Source organism: Macaca mulatta, chromosome 2 (genome assembly GCF_049350105.2).
Source record: "Macaca mulatta isolate MMU2019108-1 chromosome 2, T2T-MMU8v2.0, whole genome shotgun sequence".
Classification (NCBI taxonomy): Eukaryota; Metazoa; Chordata; class Mammalia; order Primates; family Cercopithecidae; genus Macaca; species Macaca mulatta.
In genome coordinates, this window is record NC_133407.1 from 141639347 (window position 1) to 141654303 (window position 14957).

Sequence of the window (14957 nt, forward strand, 5' to 3'; positions counted from 1 at the left end):
CCTCAAGTGATCCACCTGCCTCGGCCTCCCAAAGTGCTGGGATTACAGGCGTGAGCCACTGCACCTGGCCAGGTGACAGAAGACTTTCAATATTAACCTAAAGATATGAAATAATGATAATGTTCTCCTAATTTTTGTAGCATTTACAGGAGGCAGAGCACATTCAGAAATCTTATTTGTTATCTGATACACAGATTACTTCCTACAGTTATGTTTGCTTTATGTATTGATGAATACCTATTAATAGAAATATGCCAGCTTTGAGTTGCCTTTTAGTGTATCTTCATATAGTTGGTTTTTTGTATTCTGATTTGAGTTTATCATTGCTATCTGTGCTATCTGTGAAAGGATTGGCCTGATGGCATTTCCCATACCATTGCCAGAAGCAAGTCAGTTTTAACTTAGGTAGAGATGAAGAAGCCATAAATACGAGTGTGTGAATGAAGTACAAATTAACAAAAAAAACTAGGAGAACTGTGAATCCTGTTGGTTTAAGAGACAATCTAAAGGCTAAAGGTTTCACTTATTAAAATCAAAAGGAGAGGCCGTGCATAGTGGCTCACGCCTGTAATCCAGCACTTTGGGAGTCCAAGGCAGGTGGATCACGAGGTCAGGAGATGGAAACCATCCTGGCTAACGTGATGAAACCCCATCTCTACTAAAAACGCAAAAAATTAGCCAGGTGCGGTGGCGGGCACCTGTAGTCTCAGCTGCTTGGGAGGCTGAGGCAGAAGAATGGTGTGAACCTGGGAGGCGAAGCTTGCAGTGAGCCGAGATCACGCCACTGCACTCCAGCCTGGGTGACAGAGCGAGACTCCGTGTCAAAAAAATAAATAAATAAAAATAAAAAAGGAGTGTTAGACATCATTAGGTTCAAACTAATATGAATTCAAGGAGAAAACAAGCTTCCAATCTCCAGACTGCATTTCTAAAGCTGTTCTTACGATACAAGATATCAGCAAGTATCAAAAAAGTATCTGTATGTTTAATTCTCAAGGTACTTTTTTAACATGAAATTTTACAAGAAATTCTCGATATTTAATACATAGCAAGGCTGCAGCAAGGAAGAAGCCTTGCTCTGAATTAAATATTGAGAATTTGAGTGAATGTAGAAGGGAGTACCTTCCAAGAACCCTCAGAGCTTCATGGAATTGAGTTTGAAGACCCCTGTGAGGAGACTGATTGGTGTGTGGGGAGTGGATGAGAGTCTGAAGCCAGAGAAGTGCAGATTGTCAGTGCTGAACAAACATCAAAGATGGACCTTGCCCTAAAATCCAACATGCATATTTCTTGTAGAGCTGGTCCTTCTTTTCAGTGACTTCTGCTAACTGGAAGTCAGGGGTTTGTAAAAAGACTGTAATAATAAACTGGAAGACTCTCTTAAGTAGCATTGTAAAATGACTATTTCTCATGCCAGTACTAGGAACCCTGAATTTGAAGTAAAGTGAGAATTTCTTGATGATTCTGTCAATTGCGTAAGAATCCCAGGCTAGAGAGAAAGATTTGGGAAGCATTATGTAGGTAGGTGGTAAACTAAAGCCAAGTAATTATCTCCAAACTCATAAAGTCTACTATCATTAAAATTCTTAAGCAATGTCAGTGAAACTCCTGCATTTCCTGGAGATGATTCATCTTCTCCAAAATTGTGTGAGCAACCAGAAATAACTGTGACTGTCTACAGGTCATCTTTGCAATAGTAATTTAGAGGGGTTTTTTGTTTGTTTGTTTGTTTGCCATCGTATCCTTTCTTTTAGATTTTTAAATTTCTAAGGTCTAAGGCATATGTTGGCATTTCTTTCAGTTAGAAATTTCTGTTTTTAGAAAATCGAAGAGCCAAATGCTCCTGAGAATTGTTTGACCCACTGAGTTTAAATTATATCTGCCTGCAATGTAAATTATTATTGGATAAGATGCTTCTACAATTCCAGTGGCTGGAATACACAAACACTGATTTAGGTCATTTCTGGCAGTTATTGAATAAAAGATTGAAATGAAGAGATTGTTTATCTATCCAGGAGACAAACTGTGTCACAGGGTCAAATCCCAGCACAACCATTTAACCTTATATTTGAATTTGTAGTTTGAGAACAATACTTAAGGAGTCCTAGAAGAATTCTTTTGTTTCAAATCTTGAAAGAATATGGAAGTTCAAAACAGATGGTTCTCTTTCAATATGTGAATGTGTTTAATTCTGCTTAATATGTGGGGTCTGCATATATTACAAAGAAAAAGACATTTAGAAATGGCTTCTGAAATAATAGTACTGAACTAACCTGTTCAGGTCTTCCTCTGAGTTGATACAGGTTGAGTATCCCTTACCTGAAATGCTTGGGACCAGAAGTGTTTCAGATTTTAGATTTTTTAGGATTTTGGAATATTTCGACCTAAGCCTAAACATGAAGTTTATTTATGTTTTATATATACTTTAAACACACAGCCTGAAGGTAATTTATGCAACATTTTAATATTTTGCATAATTTAATGTATGAAACAAAGTTTTCACTGTATTTGCTATGAACAGTCTTATGAGATCAAGTGTGAAATTCTCCACTTGTGGCATCATGGTGGTGCTCAAAAAGTTTTGAATTACAGAGCATTTCAGATTTTAGGTCTTCAGATTAGGGATGTTCAACCTGTGTTTAGACAAGGAGTTGTAAAATGTAGCTGAACCTTGATATTAAGCAATAAATACCCTGTACCCAATGCATTATCACAAAAGGGGGAGGGGCTAATGATATATCTTATAATATGCTTAACTGGGATTTATGTTATCTAAGGACTTTGAACTAGGTAACCCTCTCCCTGCAAATATGGAGATATATGAGTCATTATCATCAAGCACATGACTTTAGTCATTCTAGTATGAAAAACTCACACATTTAGATATAATTCATCCAATCTAAGTGAGCAGGAGTGAAAACCTTTACTACATGGGCATTTGCCCTGTAGATTTGCAATTGGCGTGTTAAGATAAAGACTATCTCTCTTTGTCACAATATATAATATGATATTTCATTTCTGATCTTCATGGGCCCATGTTCAGATACTCACTTTGAGAGGAATATGTTTATATCAGTTCAAATTTGTCTTCTATGAATTAATTTTACTTTAAAAATAAAGAAAGTGCCAAGTGATCTCTCACAGACACTGAATTTTTTGGTTGATTTCACCGTGGCCAGCACAAATAACTACCACTGAGTATTCTCGTCTGATTCCTTGACTTCCATAACCCTGTGGGAAGAGACAGAATGAGCCCTCAGAAGTGCTTAAGTAGTTAGAACTTTGCAAGGTCTTTTCAAAATTCTCTCCAGTCTCTCCCTTCTCTGCCTCACCTACTTCTTGAGATTGCAAGGTTTTGCTTCCAGCTTTCTGCATTTTTGAAAGAAAGCAGTAAGTAAGCCCAGTGTTACAGGAAATCTATGACATTGAAATCTCTGTCTCTGCATGTGGTTTTGATGTTTCCTTTTTGAACTTCAACTTGACATTGCTTCATAAGTTACATTTGCCCTTCCATTTTTTTCCTCACTCTCTTTCAAAAGTTTGGCTTCGTTGTTAATATTCCTCACAGATTTCTATGGCTTTTCTTGTTTGCTTTGTTTTCATGGACTCTGTAGGAGGTAAATATTCAGCAGGTTGAATGTGAAATCAGGCATACAACTGCATTAGCCCTATCAGGGTTACACATCAAATTCTCCAAGCAGAGAACCTTTTTAGCTTCCTTTGCATTAGCAGCAGGAAGATAAAGAACAGCAAAGACTTGCAGCTCTTTTAAGGGTGTAGGTTATAACCCTTCATTCAAGTTAATGCTTGTTGATGTTCTAAAATTTTTTGAAGTTGACCCTTTTGGCCTCCCCTCATATGCAGCAGTGCATCATCCCATCAGTAGAGGATGTGTAAAACTGTGTTTTGCTCATTGAAAAACATAAAATTGCTTATAGGTGAGAAAAGAAAAAAGCAGCATTTATTCAAGGGCCTAGAGACCTCTGCTGGTTAAGTGACTTGTTGAGTGTTTTTCTAGTTTTGTTTATTATTGAAAAGGTAAAATATACAGCTTGGCCTCAACAGTAGCAGTTTCCTTTTGAAATAAATTATGTATGATTTGAAACATTGAATGAAGATACTGAGGTCAAGTCAGCTGGAAGTGATGTTAAGAATAATGAGTAGCATCTCCTAATTAAATACTGATATCAACTTTGATTATTAGATTTACTTTGGTAGGCATTACCCTGTAGAAATGCCCTGTGAACACATAAAATTCCAGAATGACAGCTATGGTTATCTTCTGCATGACTTTGGGCTGAAGGTCTTCTACCTGAATATGTTTATCATTATTCTTAATGGTATGAATTGTGCTTGAGGCAAGATTTGATATTTATGAAGACTTTTTATGGAACATGGAGTTAACATTGTCTTTATATCTATTGAAAATAAGGAAAGAAAATGTGACTTCAATGAAGTACAGAAAATATGGTATCATTTGGGTGGGGAGGGGTAATGGATTGCATTGGGCAATGTGGGAAGTAAGTGCTGCTTTGAATTCCTGTGTTAGACTGTGGGCAGGACTTGATTTCCTGAGGAGATTTAATAAAAATCAGGATTCATTTAAAGATTTCGGGTTCTAGAGTCATATTCCTGTAGATAACATTCTATCAATATGAAATCAATAATAAACAATGATGATAGTCTTAGAGGAGAAAGGAATCAAAATGTATCTATACAATATGTGGGAGTGAAGTATATTAGTGAGGGACAAGCTAAGCTATTCTCACAAAGGAGACCCCAAAATAAAGTAGCTTAGATAAGAAGCTTATTTCTCTCTCACATTATTTTCCTCAAAAATGGCAGGTGAGTGTGGAGCTGCTTTGCTCCACAGGGACATTCATGGTCCAAGGCTGACAGATCAGCATTTTCATCCTATGTAGCTTCCATGTCTGCACCCAAGGCTATTTCAATTGTCAGTCTTTTCCAATCAGTGTGAAGGGGCAAAAAGAGGTTAGGGAAAGTATCTTTAAGTGAGTAACCCAGAAGTTGCTCTCACCACTTTCACACACATACAGTTGGCATGAACTTGGTTACATGGTTACCTCTAGCTGCAAAGCCATCTGCAAATGTAGTGCATGCCTGGGAATACACCAGCCTGGTTAAAAGCGGGAACGGGTAATGGGAAGATAATCTCTACTGACAGGAAAAAAGGAATAATAGATCCTTACAGGAGAGGGACAGTTAATTTTACCATATGCTATTGGTAGTTTTATCCATTTTGCATTTAGGGATTAAAAGACTACAATATGAACCACAAAAACGGTATTCAGAGTAGGGTATAGGCATCTCCCTGAATGTCTACCCAGTCTTGTTATTTGCATAATATCTGAAAAAGGAATTTTATTATAAGTGTAGTTTGCCCTTTGATTGCATATGATAAAAATAGATTGAGTATATACTGAATATACACCTTCTCTTTGCTTTTTGAACGGCTATAGCTCAACCTAATTGGATTCAAAAAATAAATGATATTCACGTGGCCATGGAAGAAAATGTCTTTTGGGAATGTAAAGCAAATGGAAGGCCTAAGCCTACATACAGGTGGCTAAAAAATGGTGAACCTCTGCTAACTCGGGTAAGCAAATTAATGGTAATTGTGTCTTAGTCTTGACTATAATGTTTAATATAGCCTCATTGCCGTGGAAATGTGAGAACGGTGAATCGTTTCTAAAATAATAAACAATGAAACACCATTATAGTGGAAAAAGTGAGAGTGAATGCAATTGATAAATAGAAAGTGCACTTAAATCCAATTCTCCAGCTTTCAATTAAGCTCTTGTACTAGATCTTTGGTCTTCAAAGATTAGCATCTGTGAGATTATAATGGGAAAGTTATGCAAAAGGTCTGGAACATGCAATTGTGCTAAGATACAAAGGAAGATACATTCCAGGATCCACTACAAGAGAAGGGGCATTGTCACAATGCAGGATGTCCATCTAAATAGAGAAACACTCTGACAAAGAAATCTGAATGAAGCAGGGGCAGAGTGGGGGACCCTGAGAATGAGGAATAATTGTGTCTGATTAATTTTCCTTATGTATTTTCCTACTGAACCTCAAATGTTAATTGAAATTTGACATTTTCCTCAGGCTCCAAATTGAGAGGCAGTCTTCTAGTAGGCCACCCAGGAAAGAGTGCCTGCTCAGAGCAATGGCCCCCACGTGAATTTACATGACAGGAAGAGAAAGGGGGCTGTTTTGTCTAACCCACCCCCTGCCTCATGCATCTTCTCCATTTGCTGGAAGGGCTCCAGCTTGTCCATGATTCTGTCTATTATAAAAGCCAGACTCAAACAAATTGCAAGAGTATATGTACCTAGGTACTGGTATTTTCCTCCCTTTGTGTAATTGTTACCAAAATGCCAGGGGGTTAGTCTAGGTCCTGTTGCTTGCTGTGCAGAGAGCCAATCACTGAGACAGTGAGTATTGCCAGGAAATAAGGCTTTGTCAGGTGCTTTAGTCAAAGAGAATGGGAGAGCAGTCTCAAATCCATCTCTCCAACCAACTAAAATTGGGAGTTTATGTTGCTGGGGAAGGGATGCAGCTGTGTACAGGAAGGAATTAGGTGGGGGTACAGAGGCAATCACGACAGATGAAGGGTCTTGTGTCTCACTCTCTGGTTGCCATGATCTAGTGAGTTTGAGTCCCTTGCTTGAGGATCAACCTCCTGAGGAGTTAACTCAGATGAGACCAATATAAGTTTCAAGTTTTAAAACTAGGCAGGTCAATTTCTGTATTTATTCAAAAATGGGTAATTATCATTTCTGTGGGACAATTGGGCTGGTTTCTTAATGTGAGGGAATATGGATGTCTAGATTTAATCACAGTCTAATAAAGTGTCCAGTCAGCTAACTCACAACCCTGCAGCAAACAGAAAACTAGTATCTCTTTACATATGTGTGTGTGTGTGTGTCTGTGTGTGTGTGTGTATGTATGTGTGTGTATATATATATATACACACACATACATACATACATATACAGACTGGCATAGCTCCTGGAGAGGAAGAGATCCTTTTTGATACTTATGAAAATTGATACATAAGTTGTATATCCTCAGAGTGACAAACAAGGAAGATCTCCTGTGCCACGTACTAACTTTGCCTCCTTGAGATTGGCCACCAGATGGACTTCAGCTTAAATCACACCACTGACAACCATAAACTAAGGGAATATTAAACTATTAATACCTGCATTTTTCAGTAAACCTCAACCTATATTAAATAGTTGCCTCTGTTTCATCCAAAATTGTAATCCTATTAACCTTCAAAGTATCACCTGCTCAAAATGTGAGTGTTTTAAACACTATAAACAGTAAATTTGGTTGTATTTCCAAAACCCCCTAACTCTGGTTAGTACAAGTCTTTAAAGTTAAAAAGCATTTTAAATTTCAAGTTCTGTTTAGAGAGGATATTAATCTGAATGGCTCCACTATTAAATCATTGAGAACTCAAGAGAATCCTACAATTTAAATTCCATTTACCAACTGATGTACTGGTTGTTCCATTTAGCATCTGACCTGCCAGAAAATTTAGTTGACAGATAAATAGATCATGTTATGTAAATTGCTTATATGATGGCTATTTTCTTCCCATTAAGCTTCCTTGATATTACACATGGTAAAATTGCCTTAAAGTCTCAGTTGTAGAAGGTCATTGTTTTTATGTTCCTCTTTTCCTTCACAGGATAGAATTCAAATTGAGCAAGGAACACTCAACATAACAATAGTGAACCTCTCAGATGCTGGCATGTATCAGTGTTTGGCAGAGAATAAACATGGAGTTATCTTTTCCAACGCAGAGCTTAGTGTTATAGGTGAGTCTTTATACTGGCAAGAAAAAATAAAGTAAAAACTCTTTAAATCACTAAACTAACTTGTTCTTTGCCAAGCATGAATGTTCAATCCAAGAAAAGGAGTAAAGAAATCTTTAGGCCAAAGATACTACTGGAGAAACAAGTAATATGCAAGTCTATAAGCAATAACAAGAGGACGCTTTCTAAATCAGCCTCCTCTGATGCTTACAGAGGGACCATGCTTCCCTTGGCACTCATTTTTATTTCTTTTCCTTTTTTCTTTTTTCTTTTTATTATTATACTTTAAGTTCTAGGGTACATGTGCACAACGTGCAGGATTGTTACATATGTATACATGTGCCATGTTGGTGTGCTGCACCCATTAACTCATCATTTACATTAGGTATATCTCCTAATGCTATCCCTCCCCCCTCCCCCTTCCCCACAATAGGCCCCGGTGTGTGATGTTCCCCTGCCTGTGTCCAAGTGATCTCATTTTCAATTCTCACCTATGAGTGAGAACATGCGGTGTTTGGTTTTCTGTTCTTGTGATAGTTTGCTGAGAATGGTGGTTTCCAGCTGCATCCATGTCCCTACAAAGGACACAAACTCATGCTTTTTTATGGCTGCATAGTATTCCATGGTGTATATGTGCCACATTTTCTTAATCCAATCTGTCACTGATGGACATTTGGGTTGATTCCAAGTCTTTGCTATTGTGAATAGTGCCACAATAAACATATGTGTGCACATGTCTTTATAGCAGCATGATTTATAATCCTTTGGGTATATCCCCAGTAATAGGATGGCTGGGTCAAATGGTATTTCTAGTTCTAGATCCTTGAGGAATCGCCACACTGTTTTCCACAATGGTTGAACTAGTTTATGGTCCCACCAACAGTGTAAAAGTGTTCCTATTTCTCCACATCCTCTCCAGCACCTATTGTTTCCTGTTTTTTTAATGATTGCCATTCTAACTGGTGTGAGATGGTATCTCATTGTGGTTTTGATTTGCATTTCTCTGATGGTGAGTGATGATGAGCATTTTTTCATGTGTCTGTTTGCTATATGAATGTCTTCTTTTGAGAAATGTCTGTTCATATCCTTTGCCCACTTTTCGATGGGGTTGTTTGTTTTTTTCTTGTAAATTTGTTTGAGTTCTTTGTAGGCTCTCTATAATAGCCCTTTGTCAGATGAGTAGATTGCAAACATTTTCTCCCATTCTGTAGGTTGCCTGTTCACTCTGATGGTAGCTTCTTTTGCTGTGCAGAAGCTCTTTAGTTTAATTAGATCCCATTTGTCAATTTTGGCTTTTGTTGCCATTGCTTTTGGTGTTTTAGACATGAAGTCCTTGCTCATGCCTATGTCCTGAATGGTATTACCTAGGTTTTCTTCTAGGGTTTTTATGGGTTTAGGTCTAACATTTAAGTCTCTAATCCATTTTGAATTAATTTTCGTATAAGGAGTAAGGAAAGGATCCAGTTTCAGCTTTGTACTTATGGCTAGCCAATTTCCCCAGCACCATTTATTAAATAGGGAATCCTTTCCGCATTTCTTGTTTTTGTCAGCTTTGTCAAAGATCAGATGGCTGTAGATGTGTGGTATTTTTTCTGAGGGCTCTGTTCTGTTCCATTGGTCTATATCTCTGTTTTGGTACCAGTACCATGCTGTTTTGGTTACTGTAGCCTTGTAGTATAGTTTGAAGTCAGGTAGCGTGATGCCTCCAGATTTGTTCTTTTGGCTTAGGATTGTCTTGGCAATGCGGGGTCTTTTTTGGTTCCATATGAACTTTAAAGCAGTTTTTTCCAATTCTGTGAAGCAAGTCATTGGTAGCTTAATGGGGATAACATTGAATCTATAAATTACCTTGGGCAGTATGGCCATTTTCACAATATTGATTCTTCCTTTCCATGAGCATGGTATGTGCTTCCATTTGTTTGTGTCCTCTTTTATTTCACTGAGCAATGGTTTGTAGTTCTCCTTGAAGAGGTCCTTTACATCCCTTGTAAGTTGGATTCCTAGGTATTTGATTCTCTTTGAAGCTATCTTGAATGGGAGTTCATTCATGATTTGGCTCTCTGTCTGTTACTGGTGTATAAGAATGCTTGTGATTTTTGCACATTGATTTTGTATCCTGAGACTTTGCTGAAGTTGCTTATCAGCTTAAGGAGATTTTGGGCTGAGATGATGGAGTTTTCTAAATATACAATCATGTCATCTGCAAACAGGGACAATTTGACTTCTTTTCCTAACTGAATACCGTTTATTTCTTTCTCTTGCCTGATTGCCCTAGCCAGAACTTCCAACATTATGTTGCATAGGAGTGGTGAGAGAGGGCATCTCTGTCTTGTGCCAGTTTTCAAAGGGAATTTTTCCAGTTTTTGCCCATTCAGTATGATATTGGCTGTGGGTTTGTCATAAATAGCTCTTATTATTTTCAGATACGTTCCATCAATACCAAATTTATTGAGAGTTTTTAGCATGAAGGGCTGTTGAATTTTGTCAAAGGCCTTTTCTGCATCTATTGAGATAATCATGTGGTTTTTGTCTTTGGTTCTGTTTATATGCTGGATTATGTTTATTGCTTGCATATGTTATGTTGCATCCCAGGGATGAAGCCCACTTGATCATGGTGGATAAGCTTTTTGATGTGCTGCTGGATTCGGTTTGCCAGTATTTTATTGAGGATTTTTGCATCAATGTTCACCAGGGATATTGGTCTAAAATTCTCTGTTTTTGTTGTATCTCTGTCAGGCTTTGGTATCAGGATGATGTTGGCCTCATAAAATAAGTTAGGGAGGATTCCCTCTTTTTCTGTTGATTGGAATAGTTTCAGAAGGAATGGTACCAACTCCTCCTTGTACCTCCGGTAGAATTCGGCTGTGAATCCATCTGGTCCTGGACTTTTTTTGGTTGGTAGGCTATTAATTATTGCCTCAATTTCAGAGCCTGCTATTGGTCTATTCAGGGATTCAGCTTCTTCCTGGTTTAGTCTTGGCAGAGTGTAAGTGTCCAGGAAATTATCCATTTCTTCTAGGTTTTCTAGTTTATATGCATAGAGGTGTTTATAGTATTCTCTGATGGTAGTTTGTATTTCTTTGGGGTCGGTGGTGATATCCCCTTTATCATTTTTTTATTGCGTCTCTTTGATTCTTCTCTCTTTTCTTCTTTATTAGTCTTGCTAGCGGTCTATCAATTTTGTTGATCTTTTCAAAAAACCAGCTCCTGGATTCGTTGATATTTTTGGAGGGTTTTTTGTGTCTCTATCTCCTTCAGTTCTGCTCTGATCTTAGTTATTTCTTGCCTTCTGCTAGCTTTTGAATGTGTTTGCTCTTGCTTCTCTAGTTCTTTTAATTGTGGTGTTAGGGTGTCAATTTTAGATCTTTCCTGCTTTCTCTTGTGGGCATTTAGTGCTATAAATTTCCTCTACACACTGCTTTAAATGTGTCCCAGAGATTCTGGTATGTTGTATCTTTGTTCTCATTGGTTTCAAAGAACATCTTTATTTCTGCCTTCATTTTGTTATGTACCCAGTAGTCATTCAGGAGCAGGTTGTTCAGTTTCTATGTAGTTCAGCGGTTTTGATTGAGTTTCTTAGTCCTGAGTTCTAGTTTAATTGCACTGTGGTCTGAGAGACAGTTTGTTATAATTTCTGTTCTTGTACATTTGCTGAGGAGTGCTTTACTTCCAACTATGTGGTCAATTTTGGAATAAGTGCGACATGGTGCTGAGAAGAATGTATATTCTGTTGATTTTGGGTGGAGAGTTCTGTAGATGTCTATTAGGTCCGCTTGATGCAGAGTTGAGTTCAATTCCTGAATATCCTTGTTAACTTTCTGTCTCGTTGATCTTTCTAATGTTGACAGTGGGGTGTTAAAGTCTCCCATTATTATTGTATGGGAGTCTAAGTCTCTTTGTAAGTCTCTAAGGACTTGCTTTATGAATCTGGGTGCTCCTGTATTGGGTGCATATATACTTAGGATAGTTAGCTCTTCCTGATGAATTGATCCCTTTACCATTATTTAATGGCCTTCTTTGTCTCTTTTGATCTTTGATGGTTTAAATTCTGTTTCATCAGAGACTAGGATTGCAACCCCTGCTCTTTTTTTGGTTTCCATCTGCTTGGTAGATCTTCCTCCATCCCTTTATTTTGAGCCTATGTGTGTCTCTGCATGTGAGATGGGTCTCCTGAATACAGCAGACTAATGGGTCTTGACTCTTTATCCAATTTGCCAGTCTGTGTCTTTTAATTGGACCATTTAGTCCATTTACCTTTAAGGTTAATATTGTTATGTGTGAACTTGATCCTGTCATTGTGATATTAGCTGGTTATTTTGCTCGTTAGTTGATGCAGTTTCTTCCTAGCATCGATGGTCTTTACATTTTGGCATGTTTTTGCAATGGCTGGTACCAGTTGTTCCTTCCCATGTTTAGTGCTTCCTTCAGGATCTCTTGTAGGGCAGGCCTGGTGGTGACAAAATCTCTAAGCATTTACTTGTCTGTAAAGGATTTTATTTCTCCTTCACTTATGAAACTTAGTTTGGCTGGATATGAAATTCTGGGTTGAAAATTCTTTTCTTTAAGAATGTTGAATATTGGCCCCCACTCTCTTCTGACTTGGAGAGTTTCTACCAAGAGATCTGCTGTTAGTCTGATGGGCTTCCCTTTGTGGGTAACCCGACCTTTCTCTCTGGCTGCCCTTAACATTTTTTCCTTCATTTCAACTTTGGTGAATCTGACAATTATGTGTCTTGGAGTTGCTCTTCTCGAGGAGTATCTTTGTGGCATTCTCTGTATTTCCTGAATTTGAATGTTGGCCTGCCTTACCAGGTTGGGGAAGTTCTCCTGGATGATATCCTGCAGAACGTTTTCCACCTTGATTCCATTTTCCCCATCAGTTTCAGGCACCGCAATCAGACGTAGATTTGGTCTTTTCACATAATCCCATATTTCTTGGAGGCTTTGTTCATTTCTTTTTACTCTTTTTTCTCCACACTTCTTGCTTCATTTCATTCATTTGATCTTCAGTCACTGATACTCTTTCGTCCAGTTGATCGAGTCAGTTACTGAAGTTTGTGCATTTGTCACGTAGTTCTCACGTCATGGTTTTCATCTCTATCAGTTTTTTTATGGCCTTCTCTGCATTGATTATTCTAATTTTCTAATTATCCATTCATCCATTCTTTTTTCAAGGTTTTTAGTTTCTTTGCCCTCGGTAAGTAGTTCCCCCTTTAGCTCTGAGAAGTTTGATGAACTGAAGCCGCCTTCTCTCAACTTGTCAAAGTCATTCTCCATCCAGCTTTGTTCCGCTGCTGGCGTTGAGCTGCATTCCTTTGGAGGGGGAGATGCACTCTGATTTTTTGAATTTCCAGCTTTTCTGCCCTGCTTTTTCCCCATCTTTGTGGTTTTATCTTCCTTTGGTCTTTGATGATGGTGACGTACTGATGGGGTTTTCGTGTGGATGTCCTTTCTGTTTGTTAGTTTTCCTTCTAACAGTCAGGACCCTCAGCTGCAGGTCTGTTGGATTTTGCTTGAGGTCCACTTCAGACCCTGTTTGCCTGGGTATCAGCAGCAGAGGCTGCAGAAGATAGAATATTGCTGAACAGCGAGTGTTGCTGTCTGATTCTCGCTCTGGAAGCTTCGTCTCAGAGGTGTACTCTGCCGTGTGAGGTGTGAGGTGTCAGTCTGCACCTAGTGGGGGATGTCTCCCAGTTAGGCTACTCAGGGTTCAGGAACCCACTTGAGCAGGCAGTCTGTCCATTCTCAGATCTCAACCTCTGTGCTGGGAGAACCACTGCTCTCTTCAAAGCTGTCAGACAGGGACTTTTACATCTACAGAGGTTTCTGCTGCTTTTTGTTTAGCTATGCCCTGTCCACAGAGGTGGAGTCTACAGAGGCAGGCAGGCCTCCTTGAGCTGCGGTGGGCTCCACCCAATTCGAGCTTCCCTGTGGCTTTACCTACTTAAGCCTCAGCAATGGTGGGCGCCCCTCCCCCAGCGTTGCTGCTGCCTTGCAGTTAGATCTCAGACTGCTGTGCTAGCAATGAGGGAGGCTCCATGGGTGTGGACCCTCCAGGCCAGGTATGGGATATAATCTCCTGGTGTGCCATTTGCTAAGACCCTTGGTAAAGTGCAGTATTAGGGTGGGAGTTACCTGATTTTCCAGGTGTTGTGTGTCTCAGTTTCCTTTGGCTAGGAAAAGGAATTCCCTTCCCCCTTGTGCTTCCCAGGTGAGGCGATGCCTTGCCCTGCTTCAGCTCTCGCTGGTCGGGCTGCACCAGCTGACCAGCACTGACTGTCCGACACACCCAGTGAGATGAACCTGGTACCTCAGTTGAAAATGCAGAAATCACCCGTCTTCTGTGTCTCTCATGCTGAGAGCTGGAGGCTGGAGCTGTTCCTATTCAGCCATCTTGGGTGCCCCCCCTCCCCCGCACTCATTTTTATTCCTCTATTGACTGCACTTCTAAATTGAGCAAAGTTTTTGAGATGCTTTTTGGAGTCTGCTGCTGATTTGGTACAAACTTGAGCTTGGAGGGAATAAGAGCTGACTTGGTTTGGAAAGGCTTATTTGAATAGCTGACAGAATAAATCCTGCTCTTCCACATCTGAATTTTTCCATACTACCCATTAATGGTCTTTCTTCCAACTACATTTTTCATCATGTGCCACTTCCTCCCTCCTCTTCAGCTGCATTGACCGTTCTGTTCTGCATATTCACCATCCTCCCTTCCTCTGCAGGCTACTGGTACATAGTGAGTGCATCCTCTGCCTGAAACACTTTTCCTTCCCCTTTTCATTTCTGCAGCTCCTTCTCATTTCCCATCTTCTAGCTTCATTGGTGCTTCCTCAGAAAATCATGCTTGGGTCAACTATTCCTATTACAGATTTTTATACTATCTTTTACCTCACCTTTATGAAAGATGCCACAGTTAACAATTTACATTTTTTTGTGGTCTTTCTATATTTTTCTTCCACTGCATTTACTGCATTTTAACCTCCCTGTGATGTCAAGGATCATATTTGGTTCAATTCATCATTTTATTACCAGGACTTAATATAATATTGAAGCACATAGTATGCACTCAATAAATATTGAATGAGTGTAAGAATGAATGAGTGT

General features: G+C 39.1%; 1 protein-coding gene across 2 annotated transcripts in view; it reads left to right on the top strand.

Moving 5' to 3' along the window:
* The window catches only part of CNTN4 (contactin 4), a 975901-nt gene that overhangs the window by 801726 nt on the left and 159218 nt on the right, over positions 1–14957 (top strand). For both annotated transcript variants that reach the window (XM_028844377.2, XM_028844378.2), the window contains 2 exons: positions 5481–5617; positions 7727–7856. In XM_028844377.2, coding sequence (XP_028700210.2) covers positions 5481–5617; positions 7727–7856 — 267 coding nt within the window. The remainder of the gene's footprint in view (positions 1–5480; positions 5618–7726; positions 7857–14957) is intronic.